This window comes from Pimephales promelas, chromosome 17 (assembly GCF_988280905.1).
Source record: "Pimephales promelas chromosome 17, fPimPro1.hap1.1, whole genome shotgun sequence".
Lineage (NCBI taxonomy): Eukaryota > Metazoa > Chordata > Actinopteri > Cypriniformes > Leuciscidae > Pimephales > Pimephales promelas.
In genome coordinates, this window is record NC_142785.1 from 24,866,789 (window position 1) to 24,885,271 (window position 18,483).

Here is an 18,483-nt window from a genome sequence, read left to right on the forward strand (position 1 = left end):
GATGTCACTAGTTGTGTGCTTATATTGCATAGAGAAAAAATACTCATAATCCCAACAGGTAATACAAAAATAAAATAAAATCATGTTTATGTATTATTTATCTGTTATTTTAATTAGTTCTGTAATGTTTTTTCTTCTTTTCATTGCTTGCCTTGGACAATTTTTTTGTGGTGTTGTTTTGCATAGTACACTGTTAATGTTTGTAGTAGTTAGTACTGATCTAATGTGGAAACTTTGATTTGTCCAGTGCACACTTCCTTTATTTTGATGTGAAAAAAACAACTGGATGAATTTAGTTTCCACTATCATGTCAGTGGGGATCATATACGCTGTTCTAGTTTGAGTTAAACACAATGGGAGGCAGAGAGTATCTGTGTGGAATGTGACCCCTGTGACTCTAATAGACATTCTGGCTCCTGTTGGTGTGTGTGTGTGCTTACTAAAACTGACCACACCAATGACTTTACTGCCATGCAAACTGACTTGAGGTCAGAGGTGAGCTTCATTCAGCTCTAATGCTATTTACATGGATAGCATAAGGGAATAAATGATTTTGCCCTTACTGCGAATATGAGTTTAAACACAATTAGAGAGCTAAAACTTACATTTCCATTTACTATTAACGTACTTAGAAGGGATGGTTTGCCCAAAAATGAAAATCCTGCCATAATGTATTCACCTACATGTCATTTCAAACCTATGAACTCAAACACATTAACAGAATGACTTAAAAAAAAAAAAAAACATAGTTTAGCATGATAAAATTAAGAAGCAAAATGTTTGTTATATACATAAGTATTAGCTGATAAAAAATAAAACTAATGCACATTATACAAAACATAATCCATCTCAGACAATTATAAATGTTTTATGATTATTTTAAGCTTGACGGAAGGTCCGTTTGTTGTCCATCTTTCGCATCTAATTTAATTTAAGACACTGTGTCAAATAAAAAAAAAATAGTTTATTTAAAAAAAAATATTAACACTACATTACATGTTAAGACTAGCAGTCAGAGAATGCATCTTTAATAAAAGTTTATGCTGTCTTAATGTACTGGCAGTACTTTTAGGTGGAAAAAGCCTGCTAGTTCAATAAGAAAAAAAATATTTCATTTAATTAATTGCTAAATTATTTATCCTGTTTGTCAATCCTTTTATTCATTCATTTAATTACTTCTTTCTTTTAAAATGGCTTAACACAGTTCTTGCTATGAAAAGTTAAGATTCTGATATAAAACAAACAAATATGTAATAAAATTGATAAATAAAATCTTAATAAATAATATATAGACTGTCTCGTAAAGTAAATTTGTCTCTTTTTCTAGATTTTTAGATATTTCTACTAAAACTAAAAAAATGCATTCTGAACAAGATGTAGAGGTTTCATTAAATACAACTGGAATTTTATTTATTGCCATTTATTCTCGTTCTGGTTATCACTTGTGATATCTCCATCCTTTTGTATTTGGATACTAATATCTTGTTCTCTCTCTCTCCTGCTGTAGGTGATGTAGTTGCTGCTGAATGCAGTGTGGATGCCGTGTGGATAAGAGGGCATAATGCGTGGGGCTCACGTGGGCTCTTCCCTGTGTCTTGCGTTAAAGAGCTGGAGCTTTCTGGTCGTTCCAAGCAGCTGTCAGAGCGCAGTGCGGCCGCCCAGGCCTCTGAGCTCCCCCCACACGCACTGGGCCAGGCACGGGCCCTCATGAGCCTTCACGCCCAGCTGGACGAGGAGCTAGACTTTCGTGAGGGTGATGTCATCACCATCATAGGCCTGCCAGAACCTGGCTGGTTCCAGGGAGAGCTGGCTGGCAGGACAGGAGTTTTCCCTGAGGGATTTGTGGAGCTGCTCGGACACCTACGCTCACCCCTGGAGGAGCCTGAACTTCAGACCCTGGACCAGTATCCGGCTTACAGCATGGAAGAAGAAGAGAAGAGAGAGGAGGAAGAGCGGAGTGAGGAAAATACAGAAATGGAGACTCAACAACAGCAAGAGGAAGAAGAGGAGGAGGAGGAAGAGGGAGCTGTATACGGTATCGCGCTTTATGAATTCCGGGCCCTTGAGCCAGGTGAGCTAGACTTTGATGTCGGTGATAGGATTCGTATCCTTGCTACGCTTGAGGACGGGTGGTTGGAGGGGCAAATACATGGCAGAAGAGGAGTTTTTCCCCATCGATTTGTCAAGATAGAAGGACAGCTGCAAATCGTCCCACAAACTGAGACTTTAATTAATGAAATTAGTGTACCCGAGAGAGAAGAAGAATGTTACACTCCCGATTATACCTCAGATCAGCATGATCGCTCGGTGGCAGAATTTAGGCAAGAGTGGACTACCCAGGAAGACAACACGGTGTGGGACCTGGATTACTTTGAGCGCAGGGAAGAGGAACGAAAGGATGACCATGTGCGCCACATGCACTCCGATCAAAGTTCTCAAGATAGAGGAATGACTCTAAGTCAATCACAGGTTCAGTCACAAGAAAGAAATCGAGAAAGACCCCCACCCCCTCAAGCGCAACCCCGCAGAGCGAGTAGCTCAGCCCACAGAGGAGTCCGAAGGACCAAAATGGGCAGGCCCAATCTGGGTAGACCCCAGCTGCCACCCAGGCCAAGTCTTCATGCTCTCAGCAACCGGCAATACAGCAACGGTTCTCACACCAGTTTACGAGAACCTCCCCCTGCACCCATCACGAGGAACCAGAGTCCTAATCCTCCCTCTAGATCTTCACCTAGTTTCACTTGGACAAGAAACAATGGTAGCTATGCCTCTCATGACAGCAGAAATCCCTTCAGTAGTAAAACCTCTGGTGAGAAGAACAGACAGAAAAAGCTAACTCGACACGCAAGTGTCAACGATGCGGATCTAGTATCCGGTGGCCGCAGCGACCACTGGGCATGGTCTCAAGGACAGGGTTCAAACGGGTTACCGACATCTCAGACGATGGGGATTTTGGATCTGTCATCTGGGGAACTTGAAGCCAAGCTTTCTCAGCAACTGATAGAGTTCGAAAGGAGCTTGCCGGGTCACGGCAACGGAGCAACGGAACAGAGCCGATGGGAGGAGGTTAGTGGTGGATGGGGCAACAAAATTTCCCGTCACTTCTCCATTATGGACTACAGCAATGAGAATGACATAATCCGTGGCTCCTCCCACTCTTCGATGGAACATCTGTTGCCCGCCACTTCCTCTCCTTCTGGCTCTGCATCCTCCTCTTTGGAGAGACGGAGAATGCTACGCCCACCTCCTCCTCGACCTCGGGTCCTTAGGCCGCCAGCACCTACCAACTTGCATTGTCCTCAGGCCAATGGTCGTATTGCTCCTCAGCCTTACAGACCCGCACGTTTGGCACCACGCCCACCTCCTCTATGTCCACGCACCAATGCTGTGACGTCCCACCCCCCTCCATCCACTTCCAATCCATTTTATAACTCGCCAGAAGAGGAAGAGACTGTTGAAGAGGTGGAAGAGGCAGAGGATGCTCTGGAGACAGAGAAGGAGAGAGAAGGAGAGAGGGAGCAGGAGCAATACAGGTTACTCCTGAGGTTGGAGGAGGTGGAAAGAGACATTGATATGTATTCTCACACAGCCCAGGAGCTGCAGGCCATGCTGGAAGAGGAGCAGGATGAGACTTCGAGACAACAGGCTCTGGAGAATCTGGAATTCTGCACCTACACCATGGAGACACTAACCCTGGAGCAGCAGCAGCTGCAAGGTAGTCTTTATTCCTCTCTTTATTCTCACATCAGTAGATTGTGCTTTTACAACTGATATAGATATTATTTTATCTGATATTCGTTCGTTTGTTCGTTCATTCGTTCATTCATGAAACATGCAGCATTTAATTATTGTTGTTAAAGTTATAGTGCTGCATGTTTCTCACTAACTAATAAATTGTTTTATTATTTGACAATAATAATAATTGGAAGTAATTATTAGTTAGTGACAAACATATTAATAATAGCACTTAATTGTAATTATTTTTTATTTTTTTATTAAAATGCTATGTTTCTCACTTAATGAATGGCTGTTTATGTACATTGTACCTGTTTAAATTATTGTTTCCTGTAGATTGCGCAATGGCATGATGACACAATGACACCTAGCAGTTGCATTTATTACTAGAAAAAAATAGGTGGAACCAATTATTTGTTTTATTGGCTATTTCTGTAAAAAATGAAAATATATGTATTAGCATGAAGTAAGACCGTATCAATGAGTTCTACGACTTACTTCCCTGCAACATGACATCATGACTTTTGCGTAAACATATACGCCACTTTCGAGTCAGGTGGCGTGTTATCTCTACGCATTTTGAGCTATCCGCGTGTATCTGCGTGTATGCGTATATGTCTACGCCATTAACGTCCGCGTCATTCCGCGTGTCCGTACACGCAGTCAAATCTCCAGTCATAAATGCCATTAACCCCAGTGACGGTTAGGTTTAGGGACGGGGTTGAGGTAAGTCATATATTTATATAACGTTAAGTCAACGGCGTTCATAAACACGCTGAAAGGCGATTATGCGTCTTGATAGCACGCCAAAAATGGAAATACGAATTGGCGTGTCATACACACGCTACTTCATGAGATCAGTCTGTTCCCTGAAACTTAGTGTTTCCACATAAGCCACTGTTATTTGTTTTATGCTGGTCACATTCTCTGACAAAAGAGAACAGTCGTAGAAAATAACCTGTCTGCTGGCCAGTGTGTTCAGCCATGCATTAGTTTGAATTGAGTAGATTTCCACACAATATTCATCCACTATCTTCTTTTGAGGTCAAATTACATCTGGTATGTTATAGGTTGCTCCTGATGAACGATTTCGATATGGCTTTGAAACCGTCATGCAAGACAAAGTTCACCGTAATGGGTGTGTCGATACACAGAACTCATGTTCATTTATGTTAAAATTCCACACACTCTGTGCGTCAACAAAACTTGTTTCCTATGAAGTCAGTCTGTATCAATATACTTTGGCTGGTTTGCCAACATCTTTTCAAAGTTGTTATCAACTATATTATGATCTGAAGAATTTATAAGCCTCCGTCCTTCTAACCCTCTCTCAACGCCGTTGTGTTATATTCAGCAGTTTTTCACTGAAGGTCTCAGCTTGACCTTTACACATAACCAAGGAGTACAACACACCCGTGCATAGGGCTGAACCATTGATAACCTAAATTATAAGATAGAAACCACCTTGTTGTTTCTCAGAGTGGATAAAATCAATAGACACTGGTCCTGGGAATATCATGTCTGCTAAAGTCTGATGTGAGGCATTGTGCACATGATTCACTGTACAGTATAACATTTTGTGAGCTCTAAGAGCCAGATCTTGAATGTAGTTATAATTTAAAAGGTATCACCTTATAATTTCATTAACATCGGTATATTACCTATGTGTGGAATCCTGGTCCTGCTGGCTGCGTTTTTCCCCACATACATATGAAATGCATTCTAAACCTATAGTAAGAGTGGCCTCTTTGCACAACTGTTTCTCTCTCTTTCTCTTGCTGTCTATCTCTACATTTCTGTCTGCATGTCCATTTACCCTCTCGATCCAAATCTCGGTTCTGCTCCTGTTTTTTGGTGAAGTAGTGGACGATATATAGTAGTTGGGCCTCTTTGGAGATAATGGGCAGTAGTAGTTTCAGAGCCAGGCTTTGGAGGTCTCTGTTGCAGCCTGTGGTGCATCTCACAGCCATTTTTGGCCATGTTCTTAGAACCAGAACCAGAACCACACATGCACCAGGTAAGACTTAAGCTGAGAGGGAGGGAGGGAAGGAGGGTTTATTATATTTCTTAGCATTTGGTGTTACAGAGTTCTAAAAGGAATTTTATGTTTACTTTTCATATGGAGAAAGTTTTCGTTTATTAGTCACTATTTCATAGCCAAAGCATTGTATTTTCTTGCTTTATGTGTTTTTGTGTTCATAGCATGTGACACCATTATTTGTGTCGCACACTCCGTTTGCACACAGCTGTGTATACATCTTGCTTGATAAGTGTAACCTGTTTGCTAGTAGGCACAGCCATTTATTTTCAAGTTTAAGGGACAGGGAATTCTGTTTAAAACTTGGATTGGGTTATGGATTTGATGATAGGTACATTTTAAAACAATGAGGCTTTATCGGTAGCTCTCCAGAAGTGATTATCAGGCACAGTGATGCATGTCTTTGGTTTGGTGCGCTGCCAAAGTCTTGGTGAATACCACTTGTTTTCTGTAATGCCTATATGTCTTGGAAAAACTGCAGTGGATCTGAGCAACAATGTGTGTGTGATGTTGAATTAACTTAAATTTAATTTTTTTTTCTCTTAACTATTCTTCTTGCCTCTTTTAGATTTTTTTTTAAACTAAATTTACATTTTTGTCCTAATCAAAATAATTGTGTATTTTTATAGTGTGTGTGTGTTTATTTACAGTATGCTGTACACAGATAATTAGTTTATCACAATTCCCAATTATTTTGGTGTATAATGCTTACAAAGTAGCATTGAGTCATAATGTGTCACAATGGTGTAAGTTGCCTCATTTCTTCATGCGCTTCTCTTTCTCCCTTTAAGTAGGTGTGTGTGTGTTGTGTCCACATTTATCATAACAGGGTGTGTTTCTCAGCAGGGAGGGTAGAAACAATGGTTATTTATTGTTAAAGTGCAAGGAGTCACTCAAGAGCCTATCAGCCATGGAGCCGTGCTTGTGAACAACAGTTTTGTACAGGAGGGAGGAGACTCTTTTTTTTTAATTTTTTTGTAGTTATCTCTTCTGTAATGGAACAAAACACAAGACAAAAAAATTGCAGTAAAATATGATTAGAAGTTATTTAAGACTAGAAAGAAAGAAAGAAAGAAAGAATTTGGTGCTGTTTTAGAAACTTTTGTCTTATCAGACCCACAGGTTCTCATAAATCTCATGTGCTATTCTCTATCTGGGAACAGTTCTTTCCATAATCAGATTGTTAAAAGGGAGACAGAGTTGTGATTTTGGTTCTGACAGGCCCATTTATATGTGTATTTGTGAGTGAGTGTCCTAGCTCTTTTTCTCCGTCCACATGCGTTGTTCTAATTGGGATCTGTTTGGGTGCTCATAAAAAGCATCAAGAGCTCATTTGTGTACTGGATCTAATCTCCTGCTCCCAGCTTTTCTGTCCCCGTCTCATGCATGAAAGCCTATTCAGGTTTACAGAATGCTCTTCAAGGAGCTGCACGATCCCATCGCCTGCTAGAAAGGCTGAGAGATTGGATGGACTGCTATTATAATAACAGAGATGAAAGGAGTGGCATGCGAGACCTGTGTCCTCATATCCATCATGAGCATTCGTTGGTGTAATTACTTTTGGGTCTTGTTGTGTTCTCTGAGAGTTTTGAACTAATCAAAATGTATGAAACAAGCACTCATTGAGGGACAGTGCCTGTTTCTAATGCTTTTAATCCACAAGCTTGTCTTTCACACAATTCCCCCCACCGCCCTCCCATTACAGGACATTAAGAGCCACTAACTACAGAGTGATGTTTAAAACTCCCTAAGGACATCATTTTTTCAGTACCACTTTGTGTCTACTGATTGACTCTCTTCTTTTAGCTATTAATATTTAACATAGCTACAATGTTTAATAATGTTTGACAGATTTTAGATCTATTTTTTGACATATGGCACCAGGTGCACCATGTTTGAAAGTAAGTTCAGTGCTGTTTCAAAGGGTTGTACTTGTGTAAACAAAGTTAAACAACTCCATTACACGAGGAATGTTGCTCCTGATGTCCCTGAAGTGAAAAAAAAAACATGCACACAGTTTCGGTCTGCCCCATGTAAAGAAATGGGAGATCTTAACCACTGATTATCAAAATACCAGAGTTAATAAAGTAGACAGGGCAAGCAAGCAGGCCTGCAAAATCTATTATTCTCACTTTCCTTTCAGTTTTAGCTTGTGCGATGTTGTGCATTTTAATCCATTAAATACTTGTAGCAAAACACCGTAAGCCACTTTCTTGTTCTCTATTTACCATGTTTTCACATTACTAGGGTTTGTGTTCAGTGGCTGATTCTCAGTTCTGTGTGCTGAAATCAGAGTACTGTGCACTGTTTTGTCTTTTTTGTAGAGGGGAGTGATATACTATACTGATGTGAATGAATAGCATTTTTTTTCTTCTTTGCATGAAAAGATGCTCTAGCCTGTGAAACCAGGGGCGGCATTTAACAATGGCTCATTGTGAAGTATGCAGGCACTGCAGTGAACAGTGCTCTCTGAAATAATCGGCTTCGGTCCAACTTTATACTTGTTGAAACATGAAAGTAGATTAGGAAATTAATGGGAACCTTGTTTCTCTAAAACACGTATGATGAGCAAGTTAGAACAGATAAAGCTTTGACCCTGCTTTTGACAAAATATTCAGTGTGTCAGGTTATTTTTGTAAGCATACACCTGCTAGACTTGAAAACACAAGCATACACTGTAAACTAGTACAGCTTCAATATACCTGTTATTATTTCCACAACAGCCTAAAAGAGTCCTTAAGAGGCAGAGTCAGCTTTGCCTGACCTAATGCCAAGTTTAAAAACATCTCAAAGAAGTTTGCGGAATGAAAGAGGATAATGCTCCCTCCTCTTTTGGGAAGTCCTGCCTGTGTTTTCATACAAACAGAGACTCCAGCCAATCACAGCCTCCCTGTAATCCATTCATGTGACTACGTTCAATGATTAACCCTAAATGCCTCCCCTTTACCAAGTCTCTGTTGTTGCCTCTTCCCTCCCCCACCTCCTTCCCTCTCTTTCTCCTATTGGCTGGGTAGGCGGAGAGAGAATCAGAGTGAGAGAGAGATTGAGTTTCTCAGGTCTTAACCAGACAGTCCTGTTCAGTCAGCCGTCAGAGAAAGAGAGTTAGAACAAGAACAAGAGTTTTGAGCATGCATGACAGGTGGAGTCCTCTACATCTGGACCTGGAATGTGAAATTTGGGGAAGCTAATAGAGCTTACCCTGTTTGTGGACTCTCACAGCCATGAAGGGACAGGTGGCCCTAGGACACCCTATGTCATTTGCCCCAGTGCCCTGGGACTTTAAGAGGCCTCCTCCCAAGAGAGGTAAGAGCGTGGAAGAGTTGGTCAGTGAAGGCTGGGAGAAGGAGAGATGCATGCAAATGCTGCATTTTCAACAGCAGCAACAACTTCAGCAGCAGCCAATAATGTGCCCACAGGACTTTAGACCTGTACCGGGACACTGGGAGCACCAAGCCTACCTCGGACAAGCCAATGGGCACCGTCAACAATGCTGGGAATACGAGGACTGGGACAAGATTCCTTACCAAGAAGCCCCTCCTCAACAATTCTTCTATCAGTCACCAGAAGCAGTGTATCAGGAGCCAAGGATGCCACAGGAATGTACCACCAATCACTGTTTCTATCAACGTCGAGAAGAACTGGATTACTCTGAAGACAGAGACTTTGCACATAGCCCAAGGAGTAAGGAACGTCCTGATTATGTGACCCGGTACCACTCTTGGGAATCAGACGAGTACTTTGAGGGTCAAGAACCTTATAGTCGCAGAGATCGGTATGGGTACAGTTTTGACCATGAAAACCGGGACAACTACGATAAGCAGCTAGATAAATACAGAGATGCAGACCGCAGGGGCCAGGATTACTATGACCATAAAGAGCTGGATAAGTATGACCGTTATAACCGCAGAGACCAACGCTATGACAGTAAACATCAAGAACACTACAACAAAAGGAAAAATGACCGGTACAAGTATAGAGAAGCAGACCAGTATGATGCCAGAGACAATTACCAGTATGAGCGCTATGATCGTAAAGAGAAAGAGCAGAGTGATGACAGAAAAGGGGACCGCTATGACCGTAGCCACTGTGAGGAAGGCCGTAGGAGAGGCGAGAGCTACCAGCATAGAGAAAGGGACTCACTTGATCGAAGAGACTATGAACGATATGTACAAAGAAAAGGAGATTACTGTGACTATGATGATAAGGTGAAGGTCTGTAGTGACTTTAGGAAAGATGATTACTGTGACAGTAGAGAAAGGACAGTCGAAAGAAAACTCTCTAAACTAGATGACAAGGAATTGTACGCGCGTAGGAAAGATAACCACTATGACCTCAAACCAAGAGACCGATATGATTACAGAGAAAATAGCCAGTCTGAACCGAGGGATCGCTATGAACTTAAAGAAAGAGACTCCTATAAATACGGAGAGGGAGATCAGTATAATTGCAGAGAAAAGGAAGTTGGAAACTACTGGAAAGATGAACGTTATGATAGTGGTGTTAAAGACTGCTATGAAGACAAGGGTTGTGAGAGCGATCAGTATGACCAGAAAACCAGGGAGCGTTACAGAGATCTAAGGTCAAATTCATTTGAACAGAAACAAGACGGTTACAGTTTTGACCACAGCAGTGGAAGACACTGCAAGGAATGGGAAAATGATGTTTATCACAAGCAGACACTGAAGGAGAGAAGGTCATATGAGGATCCTGTTAAACTCACTTATGACCAAAAAGACCAATACAGCGATCGCCGGGGTTCAGAAAAACTGGATGTGGAAGGTCATGGCCGCACACGAAAGCCTGTTTACGTGGGTTCACTGGACAGGAACAGCTTCTATAGGAAGACCGCACCAAGCTCTCTCAGGAAGTCTGAGTTTGCCACCAACAGGAAAAAGAAACAAGGTAAAATACATCAGTTGCCAGCAGCACATTCAGTACCATGACAATAAATCTGCGAGGTCAGAGTAGGGGCAAAACACACCTTGATGTTGGCCGTGGGTGTTCTTTATATAACAAAATGAGTTGACTAACAATTTCAGAAATGTCCACATGGATATAGCCCATGTTTATAGCTAGCTTTTGACCTTGTCCTAGAGTTCTCCTAATCAATTCAGGAAATGTCAAAAGTGCTGATTGTGTTGTCACCATCTTAATGCATGGGTATGCAAGTCTATGAGACTGTCTATTGAAGCTGTCAGTGTGGCGCAGAGTTTCATGTGTTTGTTTTTTTTTTACTCCGAGGTGAACTTGGAAACTTGTAGGGAGGGGGGAACTTGTCCAACGGGTTTGATTACTTTTCAAAGTTTTTGTTGTCCGTCTCTTCACCCCCTCGTTCTCTGCATCTTTCTAGCTCTCCCCCCCCTTCTTAGACTTATTTTCCTTTGTTTGACAACCTCTAGTGTTTAATGACACTTTGACTTTAGATAGAGATAAAAAAGAGCACCAAAACATTCAAAGCCAAAAAGTACTGTTAAGCTTCAGATTTTACATTCCCTTTTGCCACAATCTTTACTTTGGCCCCAAAATGTTTTTGGATGTTTAAGCTGTGTTAATCTGTAATTTTTATGTTGGTTTTTTTTTTTTTCTTATCTTACTTTTCAAACATAATACTTGCAAAAAGATTTTTTTTTAGTAGTCTGCATTTTTTTTCCAGTCATATTTAGTTTTTTATGTCCATAGTTTGGAAAAAAAATCACAAACCACAAACACATGATGCTAAACATTTCTTTAACTAATGAATTTTTCTTAACTAACTAACTTTTCTGAGACATTTATTTATTTATTAGTAGTAGTAGTATTAGCGTATTACATTAGAGACTGGTACCGAGACAGAATAACTAGTTCATGGAATTAATGCAATGAGATTCATTCATCTTCATTGTGATTGCTCTCTATTTGTTTGGGGGGAGGAGCACTGTATATCTACAGTTTAAATTGTCTATTCCTTCAGGTTTCACTGACAATCAAGAATGGATGTTCCTCAGTTATAGCAGCCTAATCAGTAGTTAGATTTTTAGCTTGAGGTGTCATTGTTTGTTATTGTTGTCACTGGTTGGTGATGGGTGCTCAGTGGTAGTTTCGTCTGTCTTGTGTCATGTCTGACACAAAGCAGGTGGTCAGTTCAGCCCAGGGTAATCCTCTATAACCTCGTTCTCCAGTCAGCACCTCAGTGGGGAGGAGGAAGAAAAAAATACTCCACGGGATATCTCTGGGACTAGGATGTGCTTGGTACCAGATCCCTCCCCCCAATCCATATAGCCTTCAAAGACCTCTTACTATTGAGTTTGGGGCACTGTGAAGAGGAGGCCCAGGTCAACCCAGCCTGACTCATAGTCTGTGGTTATCTTTTTCAAGCTTGACAGAACTGTACTCCTACTCTCTTTTGGCTTATATTCTCTTCTCTGTCCAATAGTAATTCCTAGAGAGCCAGAACACTTTTGTTCTGGTTCTGACATTGCATTAATCGCCCTGATTGAATCTAAAATATCACGCAAAACCATGTAAATTATGCTTTGTTCTCAAATTGTTAATGTTAACAACGTCAGCATTGCGTGACTACATGTAATGTCCTTCTGATATGTATTCTTTTTTGCAAGAGGCCAGTTGCAGACAGTCTTTTTTTTTTCTGTAGTCACTTTGAAGTCTTTTGCATTTTACAGCGAGTGAATCTCTAGTTGTCACTGGTGATTGTCGTTTTAACCTTTCTGGATCTACCATCAAATTGATAAGTTTAATTATATCAAGTGCTGTGAGAAAAGGCTATAAATCTCCACCTCCAACATCCTCAAACGCAATATAGCCTACTGGCCGAGACTCCTTCTTTATGTGTACAGATCTGATGTAATGACAGAAAGACATGCTCAAATCTCCTGCGGAAATCCACCAGTACCACTGAAATTAAAAACAGAATCGAGCTAAGGCAAGCAGATAGTTTTGAACACTGGCTGGTTATGTATTTTCTCAAATATGTATTTTGGATAATTCTTAACCCCAAAAAAGCTACGGACTGCAGCTTTAAAATTTGAGATCCTTGGATTCCTTTCGTAACATTTTACCAGCCTAATGATTTTATACACAGATACACTCACACATTATTTGTATATTACCAGAAGTGTATGTTGGTGTGCCTTTATATATTTAGTCACCTGTTGCTGGTCTTTGTAATCCCAGTGCAGCTGCCCATGCCAGTGGGCTGGAAGGGGATTAAGAGGAAACCTTCAACCAACCCTCACACAACGTTTGTACAACAGTAAGTCAAGGGCCAGCTTGGCAGACAAAAGCCTCAAGTCACAGGCTGAGCAGGGAATTAGCTAGTTAATATAGGTCAGGAGCTCTCACACATTGCCTGAAAAACAAATGTAACATTTTTGCTCATTGCCACACAGGGCCGTGCAGAGACCTCTGTAGGGGCAGGTGCTCGAAGTATAAAATGGGGCACATGGAAACAAGGCTTTATAGGGCTGTGCTCAAAATATCAATACAGTAATATATCAATACAGATGATTCTGCATCGATACAGCAGCAAATGCATTGATGCAGTTTTGAAAAAGAACCAGAACAGAAAAGACAAATTTAAAGTTTAAAATTAAAAAAATAATTGATGTGCTCTATATATAACTCTGGGATTAGAAACTGAAGCATCTTAAGTTGTTCCAACCTGATGGCTTTTTCTTCTCTGTTATACAGAATAATAAAGAACAGCTGTTATAGTGAACTGTGTAGGACAAAATTAACGTGGCCCATGTTTCGTGCAGTACAGTATAGTTTTATATTTAATGGCATATCAGCATCTGTGGCTATTTTCATGGCAAAAACTGATTTACAAAAATACAAGAGTTACATTTTATACAATGAAAATAAAAAACAAAGCAAACAGAAACAGCAATTAATACTTTACAAGATTTTTAACATTAATGTGATGCCTGTTCTGGTAAATTCTTACTTAAGTCCTTAAGTGAGTTTGCTGCCTTTGCTGTTGATGTTGTTACTGCTGCTGCTGATACTGCTGGAGTTGATCTGAGACTGTAGACATTAAAATAAACAGAAATATAGGGTATTAGCTGAATAAACCATTTTTATGTGACCATGTCAAGATGTAAAGATTGCTGACAGTGTTTGGAACTGGCTCACTAGTTCACTGACCTGCTAAAGCTTCAGATTCTACCCAGGCTGCTATAGTATAATAATACAATAATAGTATAGTAACGTTACTAGGGCAGATGTTCACAGAGGCTTCTGCACACAAAACATAAGATACTAACTGGTATGCCTATGTGATAACTTACCAGAGTTGTGATAATCATTTTTATATGAAAATATTTTTTTTAATAAATACTGTAATAATAATAATAGTTTAAAGTAAAAATAATAGTTTTTAGTCAAATAACACCCCTCCACGCCCGTGAAACTTTTCTCCCTCAAACAGCAAGCTAACGTTACTTCTACAGCCTACACACAGCAATACAAACAACATCTCTCTGCATGCTCTCTTCACGTCGTTCTAGTAAAAAAATAATAATAAGTAAACAAACATCAAAATCACTTCGCTGAGAATAGAACACCACTTACCAGCAGCCGCAGGAGTTGAAGATATCCTCTGGGAATGCGCGATTGCGCGTAGCCGCGCGAAATTATAAAATGCGCGTGCAGCGTGAGGAATCAGGTGAAAGGTCATCATGTGGGTCATTTTATTTACGGCTAAATTATTATTCATTCATTTTACTACTAGTTAGATGGGGCAGGCATCCACAAAAGTGCCTTTAAATACAAAAAAGGAGAGGAAATTTTGTCTTGACAAAAGGGCACTTTGGGCACCAAGGGGCAAAAGGGCAGGTGCTCGAGCACCCAACGCCCCCCCCTCTGCACGTGCCTGTTGCCACATACGGTTGCCTTTGCCCTTGACTTACTGCAATTTTAAATCGAGACTGAATATTTACTTGTGTATTCAGAGTTTTTCCTCCAAGAAAGTGCTATTCCCGTAGTTTATCAGCGCTCAGACAGTGACACATCTGTGCTGTTCCAGATATGAAGTGTCTATGAGAGTGGACATGGGCCATGAGGATCTATGTTAATAGTAAAGTGTTGGGATGCATGCAATTACGTAATATCTTTATAATCCTAATCTCAGCCTGTTAAGGGGATTATATACGACTAAATGACTTGGACTACACCAATATGCACATTGAGTCATGAGCATGATCTTGTCACATTCTGCGAATCAGGAGTTCTATGGAAAAGATGTGGTATTGTGAACCTAACATTCAAGCATAACATCTAGATTAGCCAGTTTAATGGTGAGATTTTTATTATGGTGTAGGTGATGTGAAAGAAGACAGTCACAATAGCCTAACTAACTCTGATAAACAGGGTGACCAAATGGTTTCAGAAGGTGAAAATATTCCCAGTTTTAACTGTTAGGCTCAGGGAGTTATATTCATTAACACTCAGTTCATTAACATTCAGTTCATCTCAATGGCAGTTGTTCGGCTAGCACAAGAACCCCTGGAAGTGTGATTTCTCTCTGCCATCTCTGCTTATGTGTGTTCAGTTCTCAGTTTTTGGGCTTGTCACTAAAGCTGTACATTTCCACTATAAAAATTTTTTCTATTAGTCATGCACCAAAATTTTTTAGCCAAAAACGAAGCAAAACCGAAAATAAAGTTTATATAATAACTCATTTAAACAAACGTATTTAATATTTAATTCTCAAATAAAAAATTAGTTGTATACAAGCATTTATATTGTGCATGGGGCTGTTTTTATAGATATTATATTTATAAAAACTTATAGAACTTAAAAAAAAAAACATGGGGTAAAAATCATTTAAGTTTTTAATGTTGTTTGTATGCCTATGTGGTGTTTTAATATGCTTTAAAACGTCTGCAAATTCATAAGTCAACACCATTAATGTGTATTTTCTCCTTAAAACTGCAGTGGACCAAAGACAATCTCGAAAACGCAGTTTGAAATTGCTGGTGTTTCTGACGTCACAAACTACCTTGAAACCAATCATGTCACGAAGGGGGCGGGCATTAGCATTTCATTTGCTATGTTGTGAAGCAGGGGAGTCTCAAGAAAAGCCAGTTTATCCCCGTATATTTTTCTGCTGATATGAAACAACGGGTACATTTAGCATTAAATGAAGCAAGGGTGTAGCAAGCTATTTTAAGACATAAATAAATATGGACAGTGAATGGTTTACCTGAGGTAAATGTAACATTGTGTGACATTCTTTACAAGCAGTTGAAAAATGTCACAAACCTTGATTGATCAATTACATTAACATCATACATTTCAGTAAGTTTTACTGTTTCTTTCAACATACCTTCTGATGTTCATTCGTTCATTTTGTGCTGTAACTAGTAGTAAGAGTAGTAAACGCTGCCGCTCGAACTAGTCTGTCATGAAGCGTTAATCAATCAATGTTTGAATCAATGATTTAGGTCCTCCAAAACAGTTTTACCCAAAATTGTTAGACAAATATTTTGGTACATCACTATTTTTTTTTATTTATTTTGCTAAAATGTCAGTGTCAGAATATGTATCTGCTTTTAAATTAAGTGCAAAGCATGATTTTATTGAACTTCAATCACTGCAATAATTGTTTGCCTTAAAAAGAGTCCAAATCTTTTCAAAAGAGTCCCACTTATTCCTGTTCATTACTTTCTAGATACGTCACATATGCCGCTGTAGACTTGTAAGGCCACAACATATCATTTGTTCAAGCTCTTATTAGAAAACAATGCCTGTCTTTATTTACATTTCCAAGTAAGGTTAGGATGTTTTGAAACAAGCTTGAGTCTGAGAGGATATGGAGTGGTTAATGGAATGCTTTCTCATGTTTATTACGGGTGTGTCACATCCCACACAATATCAGACATCTGACTACGTCGCAGAGAACTGGAATGTAAACCTGCAGCCTATTGAAGAACAAAACAAAATACAGTTTCAGTGACAGATTTCTGTGCTGCAACTCAAATAGTTGATAAAGAATGTTTTAAGCCACGTTTCTGTTCTTATGCAAAAAAAATCTTCTGTTTCACATATGGAGAATTTAGATTTGAGGAAGACATACTTTCATTTTTTCAAGCTGTGTTTACTCCGTTCTTAATTCTGACTAGTGCTGAAAATCTGTCTGAAAAAGTGGATTGGACATTTGTTGTCCAGCTTTCACTCACATACTATGCGTCTCGCTCCCACACTTACTCTCATGACAGTTGTGAAAGGTGTCCATGGTAACTGGGTAGTCTTATGCGAACTTTGTGTTGAACACACAGTCCTGATAATTCATGTGACCTTAAAGGAACAAAAGCAGCTCTGCACAGTCAGACCATAAAATACCTTTCAGTTTCACAATAATAACAATGTTATCAATTTATTTTCAGAGTCCAAAATAGTTTTCCTTTTTTGTACCACATTTGTTCTTACAATACTTAATTGTTATACCTTGAAGACTAATTTATAAGACAGGCCACTTTATATGCATTTGTTTGCTTATTTTGACTTTTTCAATATCATCCAATACATTTGCTCTCCCATTTGGAAATCTGTACCAACATGAATAGAAAATGTATGATAATATGTATATGGTACATAATATCTATATAATGTATATATATATATATATGTGTGCATGTGTAAACTTAATTATAAACAAACATTCAGCTCGATACACATCAAATAAAATGGCCCACCTGCTTCCTTGCTACACCTGAACAAAGACTCCTACTTTAAACAGAAAAAGATTAAGAGAGCTGAAGGCAAAGAGGCCTTGGTTTTGAGAGATCCTCAAGATCTTGATGGAATTCAGGCTCAATGTAAGGCCATGGTCCAAGTAGCCGGTCACTCCAAAAATGTGGAGTAGACCTTCTACTCCAATAAAGAGTTTCAGTGTAGTTTTTTTTAATAGCATCAAAATCCAGCTCCAGGCTTTAGCGCGCGAGTAACTGTCTCTGTGCTCGCTCAGTTGTGTGTAATGGTGCAGGTTCCCATGCATTCAGATGGTAATACGGGGACAGAATGGAGTTTGTGTCTTCCAGAGAGAGTCTTCCCTGTTGTACAGTGGGACAGAGCGATTCCACTCAGCTTTAGAGGAATGCACCGCCTGTGACCTCTGGTGTGTTTGGGGGGTAACAGGTGGGTGATGTCTTAGAGGCCCCGTCTTTTCTTTGAGTGCTGCCGAGATGACAAAAATACATAGAAAGTCTTTGCTCCATAGATGAATTTAAATGTTCTGTATGATTGGCAAATCAGTGTTTGGTTCATGGGATAGAGGTGTTTGTGTGAGGAAGTGTTGTGTGGCTGTGTACACTAGTTTAAACCTCTTGATTGCATTGTTTGATTGTCCATGGGTGTACTAAGGCCTTTTCAGAATCAACACTAGTGGCTTATGGAGCATGAACATTGATAGATTTACAATAACATAGTGTGTTCCTGTGCCTTATTTTAACCATTAAATAACGTTTTGAAGCTTATAGAGTGAGGGTTAAAAATTTATAAGCTTCTATAAAATCTATAAGCTTCTATAAAAACTATAAAATCACTAGTATATTATAACATTTTTGGGATCAGTAAGATTTTTTTTTTTAAATGTCATTAATGTTCACCAAAGTTGCACATTTGATTTAAAAATAGAGTAATATTGTGAAATAGTATTACAATTCAAAGTAACTTTTATTTGAATACATTTGAAAATGTAATTTATTCCTGTG

General features: G+C 39.5%; 1 protein-coding gene across 4 annotated transcripts in view; it reads left to right on the top strand.

Annotated features, from left to right (window-relative positions):
- Nucleotides 1-18,483, top strand: part of dnmbp (dynamin binding protein) — a 51,418-nt gene that overhangs the window by 19,726 nt on the left and 13,209 nt on the right. For 3 of the 4 annotated variants that reach the window (XM_039665080.2, XM_089122244.1, XM_039665081.2), the window contains one exon: nt 1,508-3,715. In XM_039665080.2, the coding sequence (XP_039521014.2) occupies nt 1,508-3,715 (2,208 nt within the window). Of the gene's footprint in view, nt 1-1,507; nt 3,716-8,839; nt 10,676-18,483 lie in introns of those variants that run through there. The other variant, XM_039665082.2, reaches the window with a different exon arrangement.